Below are 16,722 nucleotides of genomic sequence, written 5' to 3'. Positions count from 1 at the left end.
CAAGTATTTCAGCGCTCAATTTACAGCTCCGGGGTATGTGGGACCCTTTCCCAGCTATCTGGGTAGGCTAGGAAATAACTCCGGGAAGGAGGAGGGGGAAAGGAAGAAGAATTAATTCCCGAACACCGCAGTTACACCTGTAGTATTTCCTTAACTCAACGTCACGGCGGCGATCGCCGGGAGCGGGTTTCTCTGCGGCGGTCAGATTGCGAGCAGGAAAACAGCGCAACTCTTGCAAACAAACAGATAAACAAACACGCCAGGTTTGCTCGTTTGTAAGGAAGCGTCCTAAGCTGGGAAGATCGCTTCGTGGAGCAATTCGGTCCCGCCGTACAAGCGGGGAACCAGGCGAGGTACCACCCCCACCTCCGTAAACATCCTCGCCTGTGGATGCGTGGGGTTGTTCGTTGGGCTGGAAGGAGCGAACTACAAATAAATCTGCTAGTTTCACTTAAACATTGAAAAAAATTACATAAAAAATACATTACACCGACTGTGGGGGTCACGTATTTCTTCCCCACAGCGGCTCGACTCCTCTCCGCAATGTCATATTGTGGCCCGGCTGCGACCTTCCCCAAACCCTCCGCAAGCTTACCCTCTTCCTGCCCCGCTCCCTTCGGAAACGCAGTGAAAGGGAAGCTCACCCCTGCTAACCTCTCGGGAAGGTGGGAAGCGGAGACCAGGCGGCCTCCCTCCCTGCCTCCGGCCCCCCTCGCCACCGCCCTGCCCTTGCCCGCCACGGTGCCTCCGCTGCCCGCTCTTTGCTCTGCCTGTGCGGGAGGTTGCGGGGAGCTGCGGGCAGCACTGCCCGGGGCTTGGCTGCGCTGCGCTGGGGCGCGGGGAAGCTGCAGAGCAGATTTTCAGCAGCGCGGCTCTGCTGCGGCACTGCCTGCGGAGCAGACCCGTCGCAGCCGCACGCACTTCTTCCCACAAAGAGGATCCATCTCCTGCTCTGCCTTCACGATCCCTTGCCTTTGGCTATGGGGAGCACCCCCTCTCCGGGACAGCCGGGGCTCCGGGCGGCACTGCGCCTGCCCCTCGCCGGTGCGCGGAGAGGCTCCGGTTGCCTTCTCCGACTTGCTGTCAAAAATATCACTTTCTTTACTATATCATCCTTTTTCCCCCCCTCTTTTCCCCCCCTTTTCTTTCATTTAATTTTTATTTTATTTATTCCCCGTAACTGTCTGTGGAAAGTGAAAAACAATTGGAGGTAGGTGATTTCTTGAGAGAACGGCCGTGTGCGCGCTCCCTCGCCCATATGGAGAAAATTATCCCTCAAGTTCAGACTTTCGTTGGATCGCAGCACCAAACAGCCCAAATGTGGCAGGAGTCGGGAGAGAGGGTCACTTTCGATTCCTGCCGCCTGCACGGCCAGAGAGAGGAGCGAGGGGCGGCTGCCGGGGCCGCCGCAGCTCCCCAGGTGCCCTCCCCGCCGCGGGGCCCCGGCCCGGGCAGGCGCTGCCGCCGTCCCGCTCGCTGCTCGCACTCCTGTGCCTGGCACGGGCTATTCCAGCCCGGCCTGACGCCGGCCCGCAGTGTGCGGTGCTGCCGGAGGGGTCCGGCGGCTGCGCAGGGTTTCACCGAGCAGCACGGTCGGTGTCCACCCGCGGAGCAGGGGTCGCGGAGGCGGGCGCCGAGCGGGGACTCCCCGCAGCAGCCTGACCTTTCCCGGTGTTCCTGCGGCGAAAAGAGCCGGACAAGCGATGAGCGATCCGCGTTCTCCCAGAGGAATGGCCAGCGAAGCGACGCGGGGAAAGGCAGCACCTCTGCCCAGGTATTCTCTCATCTGTGCGCTGCACTGCGGTGAAGTTTTCTAAAACTCCGAAACAAGCTTTTCCCTTATTTTTTTTTTTTCGTTGCAGGAAAGAAAGAAAGACGAAAAATTAGTCTGTAAAAGCGCCCTTAGTTCGGAACTAATCTAGGGCAAAAATTGTTATATGGGAGCAACGTAGCGGAGCGGCAGCCCGATGGAATCACACACCCAGTTTAAGCAAATGCCCCCACGTGTATATTTGACATACATTATGCACGTTAAAAAAGGAACACCGGGCTTCGGGGGCCTGAAACACCTACGTAAACCGCTGATTTTGCTTTAGGAGCTCTGTTTTATTACACTCGATATAAGTTCCACAGCGCACATACATGAGCTTCAATATTTGGGAACACATCAGCGAGTAAAGGAATTCAGTGAGGTTATGCCTTTCAAACCTGAATACTTATATTCCTATTCCAAGATGCCACTGCAAGCAATTATGCACTTGAAGTCCTCGGAAAAAGGTGCATGTTTTAAAATGAAATACGTATTATTTAGTATTCTTAATGACACTTCAGTGTGCTAAAATTTAGCCTCTAAATTTTAGAAACTCGGAGAATTACTTGGGAGTTATTCAGTGTCTCTCACTGCAAACTCCTTCAACCTCATGAGAGTCACCAGGACATAGATATCTGGGGTGGATGGAGAGGCGGGGGGCGGGTGTCGTGCAGAGTGAATCACCCCCAAAACCCCTCTGCTCTTTTGCAAGCTCGAATTTCCCCGAACGATGGACGAGAGTGGACACATACACATACACACACACACACAAAAAGGGCCCGAACATGGAGGAGATGCAGTTAACTCCCAGCAGAGCTAACTTTCTTCAAGGCTCTCTCCAAGCCAGGTGAAAGCAGCTGAAAATAGCGACGACTCGTTGCCCAGAAAAATCCTTCGTGAAATGCAAAGCAAAGTTAGGCGGGTCCGCGAGATCGAGCCCTCTAGGAGCAAGTTAAAGTTGAATAATTCATAAAACTGAATGTCTGAACGAGAAACGAAAAGTATTCCGGTGGTACCAAAAAGTGCGGAACAGAAGTAGTGGTAAATGGTAGTGTGATTTTCTAGTTTCGCTCAGAAAAAACGGGGCTGCTTTTGAACACATGTTTTAGTTTGCTTCTTCCCTCTTCCCCATCCCCGTACGGACAGCGGTGCGCTCAGTCCAGAGGAAAGTTTAGGGAAGTTTGTGAGCACAGCCCCCTCCTCGGGCGGGCTCTCTCCCGCCGCTCCGGCCCTGGCCAGCGCTGGGGCTCCGCTGGGACCTGCCGGCACCCGGGCAGGGCGGCGTCCCCGCGCCTTCCTGCCGGCTGCAGAAGGAAAGCAAGGCTCTGACGGGGAACACTAATTGGGATCTGAGATGGGACGGGGAGCGAGAAGACCAGAGCCGGGGAGATAAATCAGCTTCGCGAAGGGCGGCGAACGCTGCGCGCTCCCGGGCAGCGAACGTCCCGACAGCGTTTCGGTGTGCATTGACTTCCACCAAGAAAAACAAGCACCCGGTGGAAGAGCACCTCCCGCACGCTCTTCCCACGCAACCTCCACGTCAGGGGAAGCTCGGGCACCTCTTCGCTCCCATACGGGACAACGAGCGTTTTCCCGAGGGATGTCTGGAGCGGGGACACCTGCAGCCCCTGCCTGGCCTGCAGCTCCGCCTCTGCTTAGTTAATTATTTTTTTTTTAAGTCTGACGAGTATTCCTCCAGGGAGAGCCCTCGTGGCAGACACGGGCCCTCAGAAACCCACAATTTCAGCTGTTCCCCAGGTAGCTGCAGCTGGGCAAAGCCGCTGTGTCTGCTAGTTCAGCATCCGACTGCTGGAAACCTGCAGTAACTCACCGGCGTGCGGCACCGCACCGCCGACGCCCCCAGCATTTCCGAGGCCACGGAAGCCACCACGGGACCGTTCCTTCGGGATGGAGCAGGTCAACCCGCCGGGCGGGCGGGAAAGGCAGGCGCCTTTTCCAGCGCCTCTCGCCCGTATCGCACCACCCACGACTGCGAGAAGTTGCCGTACACGGCGTGTCGCAAGCCACGATTTCGAAGGAGGTGTGAAAACAAGCACAGGGGCTGGATCCAGAGTTTGGGCGCTGTTCCGGCGGCTGCCCCTGAAGGACAGATTTCAGGAGCGCAACTGGTCTGAACGGCGGGTAGTCCAAAAGCTGCGCTTAAACTAGGTGCTCTGCCGGCGGGTATCGCACTGGGGGGCATTCAGAGCGCGTGTGCACGAACGCGTGTTCACAAACACACACGCGGGGAGGTTTCTCCGCGCCCCTCAAAAAAAAACCCCAAAAACCCCAACAAGCCCTTTAGGACTTTATTAATTTTATTAGGAGACATATTGAGCGGCCTTTAAGCTTTTGGACGGGACCGGAGGGTCCCGGGGCCGGAGGGGCCGCGGGGCGGGGGGAGCGCTGCGGCGGCCGGCAGGGGGCGCTGCCGCCCCGCGGATGCGCTGCGGGATAGACCGGGATAGATCGGGATAGACCGGGATGGACAGGGATGGACCGGGATGGACAGGGATAGACCGGGATGGGACAGGGATGGACCGGGATGGACAGGGATGGACCGGGATGGGACAGGGATGGACCGGGATGGACAGGGATGGACCGGGATGGACAGGGATGGACAGGGATGGACCAGGATGGACCGGGATGGGACCGGGATGGGACAGGGATGGGACAGGGATGGGACAGGGATGGACCGCGATGGGACAGGGATGGACAGGGATGGAAAGGGATGGACAGGGATGGACAGGGATGGACCAGGATGGACCGGGATGGGACCGGGATGGGACAGGGATGGGATAGGGATGGACAGGGATGGGACAGGGATGGGACAGGGATGGGACAGGGATGGACAGGGATGGGACCGGGATGGACCGGGATGGACAGGGATGGGAACGGGATGAACCGGCATGAGCCTGAGATGGGACAGGAATGGACAGGGATGAACCGGGAAGGACAGGGATGGACCGGGATGGACCCGGGGCGGACCGGGATGAACAGGGATGGACAGGGATGGGACCAGGATGGACCGGGATGGGCCCGCGATGGAGCGGGATGGACAGGGATGGGCCAAGATGGACAGGAATGGGACTGGGGTGGGATCGGGATGGACCGAGAAGGGAGCGGCGGGAGAGAGGATGCTCCTCGGGGCCTCTCGGTCCCGCGCTGCTCACCGCGCCCGCCCGCAGCTCCGGGTGTTTCCTCCCGCTTCCCCCGCACGTGTTGGCGTTTAAGAAGAGCCGGAGTCTGGCACGGCTGGGTGCGGGTCAGGGCTTCGCGTGTAAACCCGGGGAGGCTCCGGGTGTCCCGTGCTAACTAACGTCATTTTGGAACCGCGAGTCCGACACCTCCGGGATGGAAGCAGCTGCGCGGAACCACGGCGGGCCGGGCCGGGCAGCGCCCAAGGCGGGGTGGTTCGGAGAGAGGGAGGAAGGGACTCTGAATTAGCGTCGAAAAGAAAAAAAAACCAAATGGTGGTCCATGATCGCTGTTCCGGGGCCGGAGAGAGGAACCCGGGCAGCAAGGCCTTTTCCCGGTCCTGGACCCTGTCCCCCGCCTCTGAGACGGGCCCCCGGCGGCACCACCGCTGGCCCGGCTGTGCAGGACCGAAATAGAGGGGTGAGGGTTTCTGGGCCCGTCTTCTCTTTGGGGAGGCCCGTGGGAAGCCCCCCGTGTATTCGCCCAGCTCTGGATCCCAGGTTGAGTGGGGGGAGAGGCCCCGTCCACGCGAGGCTCCGGGTGCTCGGGGGAGCCAGGCCTGCCTGCGACACCTCCTCGCATGGGATCCACCTGCTCGGCAGAGGCCGGGGGGCCCGAGCCCGGGCTCTCCCGGAGCCCCCCATCCCGGCCCAGCTCCTGGGAGCCCCGCTCGTCTCGGCGCTTGGCGGCCCGGGATCCCGTCCCTCCCGCCGAGGACTACACTCCTATGAAGGGCTCGCAGAACGCTCAGACATACTGACGGGGGTTTAGGGCGTCCGGAAAAGAATTAAATTAGGCATTTCACCCTCTCCTTTAAGTCAGCCCCCCTCCAGACACGACCTGCCTGGGTCACGTCTCCTCCCCGCTGTGGTCACGAATCCCTGGGATGGGAGAGAGAAGAGGGAGACGGATTCTGCCTTGAAAAGAAACTTAAGGGGAGTCTGAAACTTGCCTCACCTCCACCCTCATACCCGAGAAAGTTCAGCCTGGTTCAGCCCCTGAGCAACCGTCTTACCCCGAGGTCTCCTGCGTCTGAGACCTTCCTCTCATTTTCTTCGTCTTTTAAGGGATGAATATTAGTTTGGAAATCCGGAGCTAGTGCCTATGAGGCCAGCCATGTAATCTGACTGCGAACGTAGCGCACCCCTCCCTCCGAGAGAGGCTGCCTCTCAGTGCGCTTGGAGCAGATCGGGGATTTCTGGGAAGGAAGCCCCTGCCAGATTTTCTCCATGTAGACGCCAAGAGGACAGCGAGAGCAGCCTGTCAAGACCTTGGGCAGGAAAAGTTCAAGAGAGGGGCTTCGGGAGGTGTTCCCGGGGCAGGCCGGGCTGGAGCTCAGCGGCCGCGGCCGGGCTAGGAGAGGCCGGGGGTTGTGCGGGAGACACCCCAGAGAAATGGCCACGGCGACGAGTGGGAGAATGATGCGAAAATTTAGGGAGAAGAGGAAAATTCTGGGCAATCCCATCCCGAGTCCCCTTGGTTTTTGTTCTGACTGTCCCCGGCCTGTTTTATCTCTGACAAAATCCAGAGATAGCTTGTGCTCTCTCCAGGCTCTGCTTGGGATTTTTCTGCGTGTGTGTATCCCCGCGCACACGCACACACACACACGCAGATATGTGCATGTGTGTACAGAGCACAGAGAGTGTGCAGGATTTGGGGCTGCACAGGGACCTCCAGGGTGCTGCGGCCGAGATCACCCGCGCTCCCGAACGAAATGGGACTTTGCCGTGGAGAGCTCCTCGCTGCAGCTGTAGCCTCCTCCGCTCGGCTCCAGAGCAACGGGACGCCCCTTCGGAAAGGGATTTTAGGCTGGAGGATATTTCCTCGGCGGTAAAGACGGTAGAGGGAAATTTACCGAGCGTTTTGGAGGGTTATTCCCTCTCTGCATGTGTGAGGTTTCTTTTCAAACGGATATAATTCCTCCCTCCCCAACTGCTAAATTGCTTGATGCAGTTTTCAAAGGAGCCCCGTGATTATGTCAGGATGTCTGGGGAAAAAAAAAAAAAAAAAAAAAAGAAGTAAAAAAAAGGAGTTGAAGTTTTTCCAGTTCAGATTCATTCTTCAGTCCCGGAGAAGTGTAAATACGCAGATGCAGAACACGGCTCTTCCTAGGAGAAGAATAAGTTTCTCTTGTCTTTTTTCATTTTCAGTGTTCTGGAATCAAGAGCCCAGTCGAAATCAGCACTTCAAACACCCGTCGTATTTAGGGCACTTTCTCAGCCTTGCTCGTGTCCATAACCCCCGAGCTGTGCGAGAAGAGCCGTAGTTACTGCCGGTTGAGGGGAAAAAAGTTTCGCGGAGAAAGGGTGAGGGGACTTAAAAAGTTAAGATATTAGCAATTCACGAGGGATACGAGTGGGGCTACAGACAAATCCTTCTCTCCCTTGCTCGACACTCTCAGCTCAGTGGGGTCGGAGCTCTGCGCCCCGGGTGTCTTCGGGCTGCAGAGGTTTTTCCAAACGTGTGAGACCTGAGAGAATGGCACTTCGCTGCAAAATCTGTCCAAAGACTTGAGTTACGCCGTATAAAGCTCTCTCTCACTCTGCTCTGCTCTCGTATGCACGTGTGGGTACGGATGTCTATACGTACAGCCGCCCCACGCCTGGAGATCAGATTTACATTTCCTACATGAAGTGAACTTCTCCCCTCACAAAGTGCACACAGCGCGGGGTACACAAAGGGAAACACGGCCCCGAACAAAGGCGCAAGAACAGCCGCATCCTTGCGTGCCCAACGCTGTTTTGTCACTTATATTTAGCCCGTCGATTTGGTATTTTGTTAAAAATATCGGCAAGCTGCGAACAGATGCTTTTAGTAGAAAGCGGGGAACGCGAATAGAATTCATCTCGCCCTTTAGTGGAAACAAGCGAGGACCGTTCAGGCGGCGATTTATTTTTTAGCATATTTTAATGCGGCGAAGTAACGGATTCTTTGTGTATAAAGTGGAAAGAAAATAGAAAACAAGGTCCGGGAACGAAGGAAAGAAACGCTAGACTGGTTTTAAGACTCCCCCCATCCCTTGGTTCAACAGAAACATTAATTTACATTAGCAATTCCGCATCTTTAAGATAAATTACACAGCGGCGTAATAGATTTAAAGCACGCCAGATTTTTTTTATCATTAATTGTAAATGTGCAAAATACCTGCTGGTACTTCACTTTAGAAGAATGTAATTGGCAAAAATGGGAGGCTGATGAATAGATAATAGATCCTTAACTACCAATAAACAGTAAGCACCAGCCAAGAGTATTAGGATGTGATCATAATTATTCTGCAGCCCCAGCCAATGAGAGGAGGAGAACTCAGCCCTAAAATCATCTCCGGACCCAAAGGTAAACGCGAAAATACGGACAAGGCTGGAACCGGAGACGTGATCCCCTGTCCCGTGTGCGAGCGCCCGGCGTGTCCCAGCCCCGCGCGATGCAGCCGCCCTGCGCTTTGTGCTCCGCGCCACGCGGGGCGGGCAGCGCGGGGCAGCCCGGGGGGAGGAAATAACTTCGGAGGAGGAGGAGGACGACCCGTTTTCTCACCGGGACGAAATCTTTCCCAAGCGGGGCATCTGTCCCTGCCGCCCCGGGGCGGATCAAGGTAACCTCGCCGGGCCGAGAGCCCCCGAGAGGCGGCAGGGAGAGGGGTGTCACGCTGGCCGAGGAGCCCGAACCCCCCCCGAGCCCCCTCTAGGAGATGTGGCGCCCTGCACCCCCTGCCCGCTGAGCCCCCCCCCGACCCCCGTCCGCCTACCTTGGTCTCGGAGCGGCGGCAGGGGAGGGAGGGAGGGCAGCGCGGCGGCGGAGGGGCGCGGAGCGGAGCGGGGCGGGGATGACGGCGGGGCGGGGGCGGCTGCGCGGGGCGCCGCGCTCCCCCCGCGTGGCGGGCGCGCTCCCGCCGCACTCCGATCCGCGGCTCCATCCCTCCCGATGGCGCTGCCCGGCGCTCGCCTCCCCTCTGACGCACTTTAAAGAGTCTCCCCCTTCAACCTCAAGGCGAGTAATAGCGACCAATCATCAAGCCATTTACCAGGCTTCAGAGGAAGCTGTTTATGTGATCCCAGCACTAATTAGGCTCATGAACTAACAAATCGTTTGCACAACTTGTGAAGGGGCCGATCACATCCATGGATTGTCTTTGGACTTAGGGGGGGAGGGGGGGACGACCGCCTTTTCCTTGCAGGAGGGAAACTTCTCCCAGCAACTTTTTTTGTGTGTGTGTGCGTGGTGCGTGTGTGTCTCCCTTTTGGGTACCGCTGGCTGCCGCTGCCTCCTTTTCCTCCAGCCCCTGTCTATTTATGTGTGTATCTATCCCTCCTCAAGTCACTCCCTGCTGCAAACTTCCCCGGATCGTCTCCCGCGCACCAGAGAGAGACGGGCAGAGATTGGGTCGGGGATTCTCGTCGCGGCAGCATGTTTCAGCCCACACCCAAGCGGTGTTTCACCATCGAGTCGCTGGTGGCCAAAGACAGCCCCTTGCCCGCGTCTCGCTCCGAGGATCCTATCCGGCCGGCGGCGCTCAGCTATGCCAATTCCAGCCCGATGAACCCTTTTCTCAACGGCTTCCACTCCACTGGCAGGGGGGTCTACTCCAACCCGGACTTGGTCTTTGCAGAGGCCGTCTCCCACCCGCCTAACCCGGCCGTGCCGGTCCATCCCGTGCCCCCTCCTCACGCCCTGGCCGCCCACCCGCTGCCTGCTTCGCACTCCACGCACCCGCTCTTCGCCTCGCAGCAAAGGGACCCCTCCACCTTCTACCCGTGGCTAATACACCGCTACCGGTATCTGGGCCACAGGTTTCAAGGTACGTGCAACTTTTCTTCTCCCTCCGATCCACTCTCCCTCCCATCCACCCTCCCGGAGCTCCCGGCCGGCCCCGCCGTGCGGGTTTTGGGGGACTGCGGTGGGCGGGCGGCCCTTGCCCGGAGCCGCGGGCTCGGCTCGACCGGGCCCGGGGTCTTTTGTCCCTGTCTCCCCCTCCGCCAAACTTGATGAGCTGTCAGAGACGAGGGGCTTGGGCTTCGTTTTGTTTTGCTGCTTTTTCCCGGTTTGTTTTGGTTTCTCGTGAAGAGGGGGGCAACCGGGAAGGCAAGGCCGGCTGGGACTTCGTCAGCTTTCTGCCCCCATTAAAAGCAGGGGAAAAGGTGGATATTTTTTGTTCCGGTGTGTTAAAAGCTACAGAAGGAAGCGGCCCCGCAGAGCGGGGAATGGAGAGGTGCTGAGGCTGAGGTTCCCCCGGGAAGGCGGCGGTGCCCGCCGGGCTGCGGGGCCGGGCTGCGGGGCCGCAGGAAGCCCCCGCCACCGCCCCAAGTCCGACCGCTGCCCTTGCTGGAGGGGGAGAAATGAAGCGAATCTCAGAGAAAGGAGAAGGGGAATGTGAGGGGGGAAATAATCCCAGCGCCGGAGCAGCACGGGGAGATGGGGCTGCGGAGGATAGCCGGGGAAGGCGCAGGGAGGGCGATCCCGACCGTGTGGGCAGCGAGGGGCTCCAAATGCACGGCGATTAATACCCGGCTGAAGGGAAATAACCGAATCCAATGGCGGACAATCAATAAAATCCCCCTTGTTTAACCCTTTATAACCAGCAGCGCCTTCCCCGAAGGGTGAGCTGATTTCTCCCGTAATGGATCCAGCTCCTGCCTCTTTCGTTATAGACAAACCAAACAACAAACAAACAAAAAAATCAGCCTCCACTCGGAGGGATCTATCTGCTTTTTTTTTTTTCTTGTATTTTTATTTATTATTTCGGAACGAAAACAAACCACCTGCATGTTGCATTTTCCCCGGCCTTCTGCAGCCGGGCCGCTGCAGCCGGGTTGGAAAAGGAGCCACTCTCTCTGAACCCAGGCGGTCTGAGACAAAATGGATTATTACCCTCTGAGAATAAAATTACAGGTTTCGCTCACCAAATTATTTGTCGCAGCCACCAGGCGATTGGTAACGAGGGCTAGATGAAAGGCGGAAATGTCCTGGTGTTGAACCACAGTCTGATTTCAAACACACCCTCCTTCTCCAACGATTTTCAATGCGCTTACAGCGAGAGCCCCTCGGTGCCTTTCCCACCTTGGAAGGGCCGACCCGGAGGAGAGGCACAGGGACACCCTGGAGGGAGATGCCCACCGAAAAGCCCCAGCTAACCCACCCCCCGCTCCTTCCCCCGCTCCGATGCGGGCCGGCAGGGATGGATGGGATGGGATGAGATGGGATGGCCGCTCTGTGGCCTTTCCGAAGTTTGGCTCTTTATTTCCACGCCGGTTCCCGTCGCCGCCGAGGCAGCGTGGAGTGGGCAGTGGGCCGGGAACGGCGGCGGTGGGAGCCCCGCTCCGGGCAACACACCGGCAGGACGGAGGGAAGCAGAGGAAGAAAGGCCCCGGCCGAAGTTCTGGGGGAGGGAAGCGCAGACAGGCCGGGGGAGCGGGCGGGCGGCTCCCGGAGGCCGGTGGGCGGCCAAGGCGTCTCGGGGGGCTCGGCCAGGGCGTCCCGAGCCCCGCTCCCCAGCTGGCCGCGACGGGAAGATGAGAACAACAAACAAATACGGAAAGATGTGAGGCTGCCGGTGGTCGAGGGGAAGGGGGGCAGCCGCGGGATGAAGCCGTAGACACCGCAGCCGGGCTCTGGCCAATTCTTTCCATTTATTTTTATTTTTTTTTTTTTCTGTAGTCCTCCCCAGGTTGGGTTTTAGCATTTTAATTTCTCCCAGTCCTCTCCTTCCCCCGCTCATTTATCATTCCCCTCCACCTATTTATCAAAGGAAAATTCAATACCAAAAAAGCGCTGAAAAATAAAAAAGAAACCATAGTCGGATTTCTCCTGCGGATAATGGTGGGAGAAAAAAAATTTCTTGTGCTAGAAAGTCCTGTCGAGTGCATTTGGGAAAGGTGTTTTGCTAATCTCCGTTTTACCCTGTTGCCCAGGGAATGAAACCAGCCCGGAGAGCTTCCTATTGCACAATGCACTGGCCAGGAAACCCAAACGGATCCGTACAGCTTTCTCCCCATCCCAATTACTGAGACTGGAACATGCCTTTGAGAAGAACCATTATGTAGTAGGAGCGGAGAGAAAACAGCTGGCACACAGCCTAAGCCTCACAGAAACTCAGGTAAGGGGGAAACATGGAACGGACAGTTGGGAAAGTGAAAGTACCGGCATCTCCTTTGGAAAACCCACCCGGCAGGGCCGAGATTCGAGCAAAAAATACGGGCAAATTCTAGGGGTGTTTAGGCCTTCGGTCCCGAGCCGGTGGAGCGGAGAGAGGGGTCCCCCCTCGCCTGGGTGTTGTAAAATCCTTTCCCGTTCGTGATTCCACCGCTTGTGCCGGGGGTCGCGGTGCCTCGGCCGGCCGTGGGAAGCCGCAGCTCTGGAGCAGGATTTGGGGTCCCCCGGGCAGCCCCGATGGGAACCCGGGCCCGAGCGGGGAGGGAGTGGCGAGATCCGCGCTCTGCGGGTCCGACCGTTTTGCTGCGGGGCTGCTCCGACCCTCAAGAAGTAGTTTGATATTGGGGGGGAAAGCCACCAAAACAAATGGGGGGAGGGGGAAGAACCCTCCTCTTTGGACCCTACGGCAGAAACACAGTTTCTTGGACGATTTTCCACTCGTTTCTAGCCCCGCGTCAGGCAGAGGGGATGTGAGGAGCCGGTTCAGGAGGACAGAAAGATGAAAAATAAAAGCAGAGAAATTATTAACGAGGAATCCCCCCCCTCCCCCGCCCTCCTTCCCCCCTCCCGCCGACTGGCTGCGGGCCAGAGCCGCACCGGAGCCTGTTTGTGTCGTGTATCTGGCGGGACGAGCAGCGAGGTTCCCGCTCCGGTCGTGCCGGGGCGAGGGTCTCGCAGGTACCGAGGCCGGGCACTCTGGGGCAGCGCGGAACCGGCCAAGGGCTGCGGCGGGGGCGGGCACAGGCTCCCCCCGACGGCGGGGGACCCACGGACGGCGGGCCCGCTGTGAGGGCGTTTTTCACGCGGTTTTCTCCCCGCCGGAAGAAAAGCTGGAGTTTGGAGGGTTGGTGGTGGTTGTTGTTGTTGTTGTTGTGTCGGGCTTTTGTTTTGTGCCCTTCCAGGAGACTCGCGGAGACAGGATTCCAGATGGGGATTGTCTCTGCTACAGTATGTGGCACTGTACTAAGAAAAAAAAAAAAAAAAAAAGCCAAAATACCCAGCCGCAGCCTAGTTCAAAGTTCCCAGTAAACACAGCGTTCTCTGGGCGGATTAAGTTGTAACACTTTTTTTTTTTCTTAACTCCTTTTCGTGGGGGAAGCAATAAAGAGGTTGGAGCTTTTGTTTTAAAATGTCTCCCTAACAAAACAATAAAAAGGGATCGCCACTTTTATGAGGTTCCCCGAACAAGGGACCGGTCACAGGCTTATTTCTACTGGAAAGCTGTATTTAAGGTGGTCTTTGTGCTGCTTGATTCCGAAGCTGGTTGGGGTCTTTTGTCCGGATGTCAAACCCCCAGTCCCCTACAAATGAGCTCCCTTTTGGGAGATCAGCGTGCAGAAATGAACCGTCCTCCCCTTCAATTAGCAAACTAAAAGCAAATTAAACTCACCCCTTGTTCCCCGCTCAGCTTTTTAATGGGGGACTTTTGGAGAATATGAAAATGCAGCAGAGATGTGTGTCCGGCCAGTCAGGTCTCTGTTCTGAAGAGGCAGCGAAGCGGGTTAAACCAGCTTATTAAAATGCTCCAGTTCTCTTCGCCCCCCCCCCCCCCCCCCCCCCCCTTGCTGAGGCCTTTATCAGGCACTTTCAGACAGAAACAGAGTTTAAACTGCTTTAAAAAAAAAAAAGTGTTTACCTTTGGACGCTACAAGGAGTGTGGCCAGCTCTGGAGATAGCTCAGAGATCAATACTATCTGTAATTAAAGCACTGAAGTCAGCTGCCGGATGGTTCAGTCAGATGTACTCGCGCTGAACAAAATGAGAGGGATATTTACGATGGCACTTACAGGTTTCGCGGCGCTACGATCGCTCCTGGACGGCGTGTCCCGGGGAGATGTTGCGGGGAGCGACGGACGTTTTTCTACTCGGGGCTATTTTCTTACATTTTATGCACTTTTCCAAGAGGAAAAGATCTCGTACGGCCGGCCCTCAGCCCCATCCTGGAATGGATGAGGCCCTGTCTGCTCTGACCCGCGGGGCCGGGCCGTGCCGTGCGGGCAGGTGAGCGCCCCGCAGCCGGCCCTGCCTCCCGCCCCGCAGCCCCTGGGCCGCGGCACAGCCCGCCGAGCGCGGGGAACGGGAGCGGGCCCGTGGCGGTGACAGCCCACGGCCACGCCGTGTTCTCCCCGCGTGGGGCACCGGGGCATCGCTCGGGGCCGCTCGTACGCGGGAGCTCCGCGCCCGGTGCGCGCCCGGAGCATCCCCCGCCGTGCTGCCCCGTCCTGCACGCGTGGCTGCTCTGGAGCGGCCGGCGGGCGTGGGACAGCCTGTCCGGGCCTTTCCCGAGGGGGTTAGGAGGCAGGCGGGCCTCGTCTCTGCTCGGCCCGCGCCAGGCTGGGCAGCGGTGAGAGCAGGGCACGGAGCGGTGAGGACGCGGTGCGGGCAGAGCGCGGTGCGGGCAGGGCACGGCCCGGGGGCACCCGGAGCCCCGCGCCAGGGCCAGCGCAGCAGGCATCGGACTAACGCCCGGTGCCTTTCCTCCCGCAGGTAAAAGTATGGTTTCAGAACAGACGGACAAAGTTCAAGCGGCAAAAGTTGGAAGAGGAAGGTTCAGACTCACAACAGAAGAAAAAAGGGACTCATCACATCAACCGGTGGAGAATCGCCACCAAACAGGCCAGTCCAGAGGAAATCGACGTCACGTCGGACGATTAAGGACTGGCTCTTTGGGACTTTTCAAAGCCAAGCACCCCACTAACCGAAAGTGTTAAAGGCTCACCCCCCCCGGCGTGGCGGTGCGGGGAAGGACACGGAGATCTTCATCAAAACACGATTCCCGTCTGGGAGGGAGCTGGGAGCGAGCGAGGGCCAGACAGCGAGGGGTCCGAACTGTGACACTGCCGGCACCGCTCTGGCAAGGGGGATCTGTCAATCAGAGCCAAAACAGCGGGACGAGGTGATTGACAGGTATTCCGTTTATCGCAGTCCACTTTTAAAAGCATAACGTCAAAAAAATTTAAAAATATATAGAAAAAAATGTTAAAAAAAAAAAAAAAGACAAGCCGCCCCCCCCATCCAAATCAGAAAGATTACCACCTTACTGGACATTTTGCACTTCACAGTTTTTTCCGTCTTTGAAAGAGAAATTTCCATAAGCAGCCAAACCCCACACCTGTTTCAGAAACTTGAATTGCATGTGTAAAGCCGTCTGGGCAAAAAAAGAAAAAAAAAAAAAAAGAAAAAAAAGCGAAAAAATTACTCCAGTTCCTAAAGACAGAAATTAATTGTAATTTTTTTCCCTTTAAGACAGGTTCCGTGTGCTTTTTAATTTTATTTTACGAGAAATGTGCAGTCTGTAAACATTTTATGATAACTTCTGGCGTCAAAGTGTTTGTGAAAGCTAAATGAAGTAGCAGTAACAAAGCATAGTGTTCCTTCCGGATGGACAAACACGGTGGGGAGGGGAGGGACGGGAGGGAAAGGCGGGGAGGGGGGGGAGGTTGGGGTTGGTCATAACTTTTGCTGCAAAAAAAAAAAATTCAAATTAAATTAGCCCCCCTCCACCCCCCATCGTATCCCCATTGCAAAACCGGATGACGATTATTTTTTAAGATTAATAAAGCGCAAACCCAGCGACCAGTTTTGGCGGTGAGGACACCTTCTAGGCTGGGAGGATCCAGAGAAAAGGGACTTAAAATCGCAGATTGATTTTTTTTTTCTAATGGCCATTTTCATTGGGGCAATTTTCAAGCACTGACCTTATAATATTCCGAAATCATAGAGCTACTAAGAAAAAGTTACAAATGTTTCCTTCATGTCTCCTATACCAGAATGTAAATATTTTTGTGTTTCGTGTTTAATTTGTTAGAATTCTAACACACTATATACTTCCAAGAAGTATGTCATTGTCAATATTTTGTCAATAAAGATTTATCAATATGCCCTAAATTTTTAAGCAATATCTTTTCCGCTTCACCCCTAAATTTCTCAGGAATCAGTATTTTCCCCCCACACCGCCTTGTTTTTCGCTGCTGAACCCCTGCGGTCGGAGCCTGCGCTCCCGCGGCCGCGCCGCGCATTCCTGCGGCCATAGGCGCATTTTCTTAATGTATTCGCCGGCTGGTAAATAGACCTCTTAAAATACGCCGCGGAGACCCGCTTGATGTAAATAAATACCTGAAAAAAAAAACCCGAACGAAAAGAAACAAAAAGAACACCCCCAGCGGAAAACCCTTCCCTGGTTAGGATCCGGAGTGTGAACCGGCTCGGAACCGTGAAACCGGCCCGCAGCAGCCGCGCTCCGCTCAGAGGGGCTTTCCTTTGCAAAAATATGTGTTTTAATAGCGACAGGGTGTTTTTTATTTCCCCCCCCCCCGTGTTTAACATCCCCTGGCCAGGTCGCTGCGGTGAGGAACAGGTCCTGTGAGCAGGGCCTGTGCCCCAGCTGCTGTTCTCCCCGCCGCTCTCAGGGAGCGATCCTGGGCACAGAGTAAAACTCTGACATTAAAGACGTGGGGGAAAGAAAAAAAAAAAAGTTGCTCTGGGTCCTTGAGGAAACTAGCTGGTTTTCTGGGGGTACACAGTTGTTTTTTCATGCTTCATTTGCTCTTTAGCCTGATAGACTGCATTAA

At 56.5% G+C, this 16,722-nt stretch overlaps 1 protein-coding gene and 1 long non-coding RNA gene across 2 annotated transcripts; one reads left to right on the top strand and one right to left on the bottom strand.

Moving 5' to 3' along the window:
* The first annotated feature begins 8,210 nt into the window (after positions 1-8,210).
* EMX2 (empty spiracles homeobox 2) lies at positions 8,211-16,039 on the top strand. The gene is given in 5 exon segments (XM_064663681.1): positions 8,211-8,548; positions 8,551-8,597; positions 9,320-9,800; positions 11,911-12,095; positions 14,639-16,039. Coding segments are annotated over 5 exon segments (1,134 nt in total). The 5' UTR covers positions 8,211-8,295; the 3' UTR covers positions 14,807-16,039.
* LOC135418376 (uncharacterized) lies at positions 12,723-14,236 on the bottom strand. The gene is made up of 4 exons (XR_010432415.1): positions 13,956-14,236; positions 13,788-13,845; positions 13,542-13,632; positions 12,723-13,114 (listed from the first exon to the last, which is right to left on the bottom strand). It is a non-coding gene; the product is annotated as an uncharacterized LOC135418376 (long non-coding RNA).
* Positions 16,040-16,722: the final 683 nt, after the last annotated feature.

Source organism: Pseudopipra pipra, chromosome 8, assembly GCF_036250125.1.
Source record: "Pseudopipra pipra isolate bDixPip1 chromosome 8, bDixPip1.hap1, whole genome shotgun sequence".
NCBI lineage: Eukaryota > Metazoa > Chordata > Aves > Passeriformes > Pipridae > Pseudopipra > Pseudopipra pipra.
This window is presented reverse-complemented; position numbering and strand designations above follow the sequence as displayed.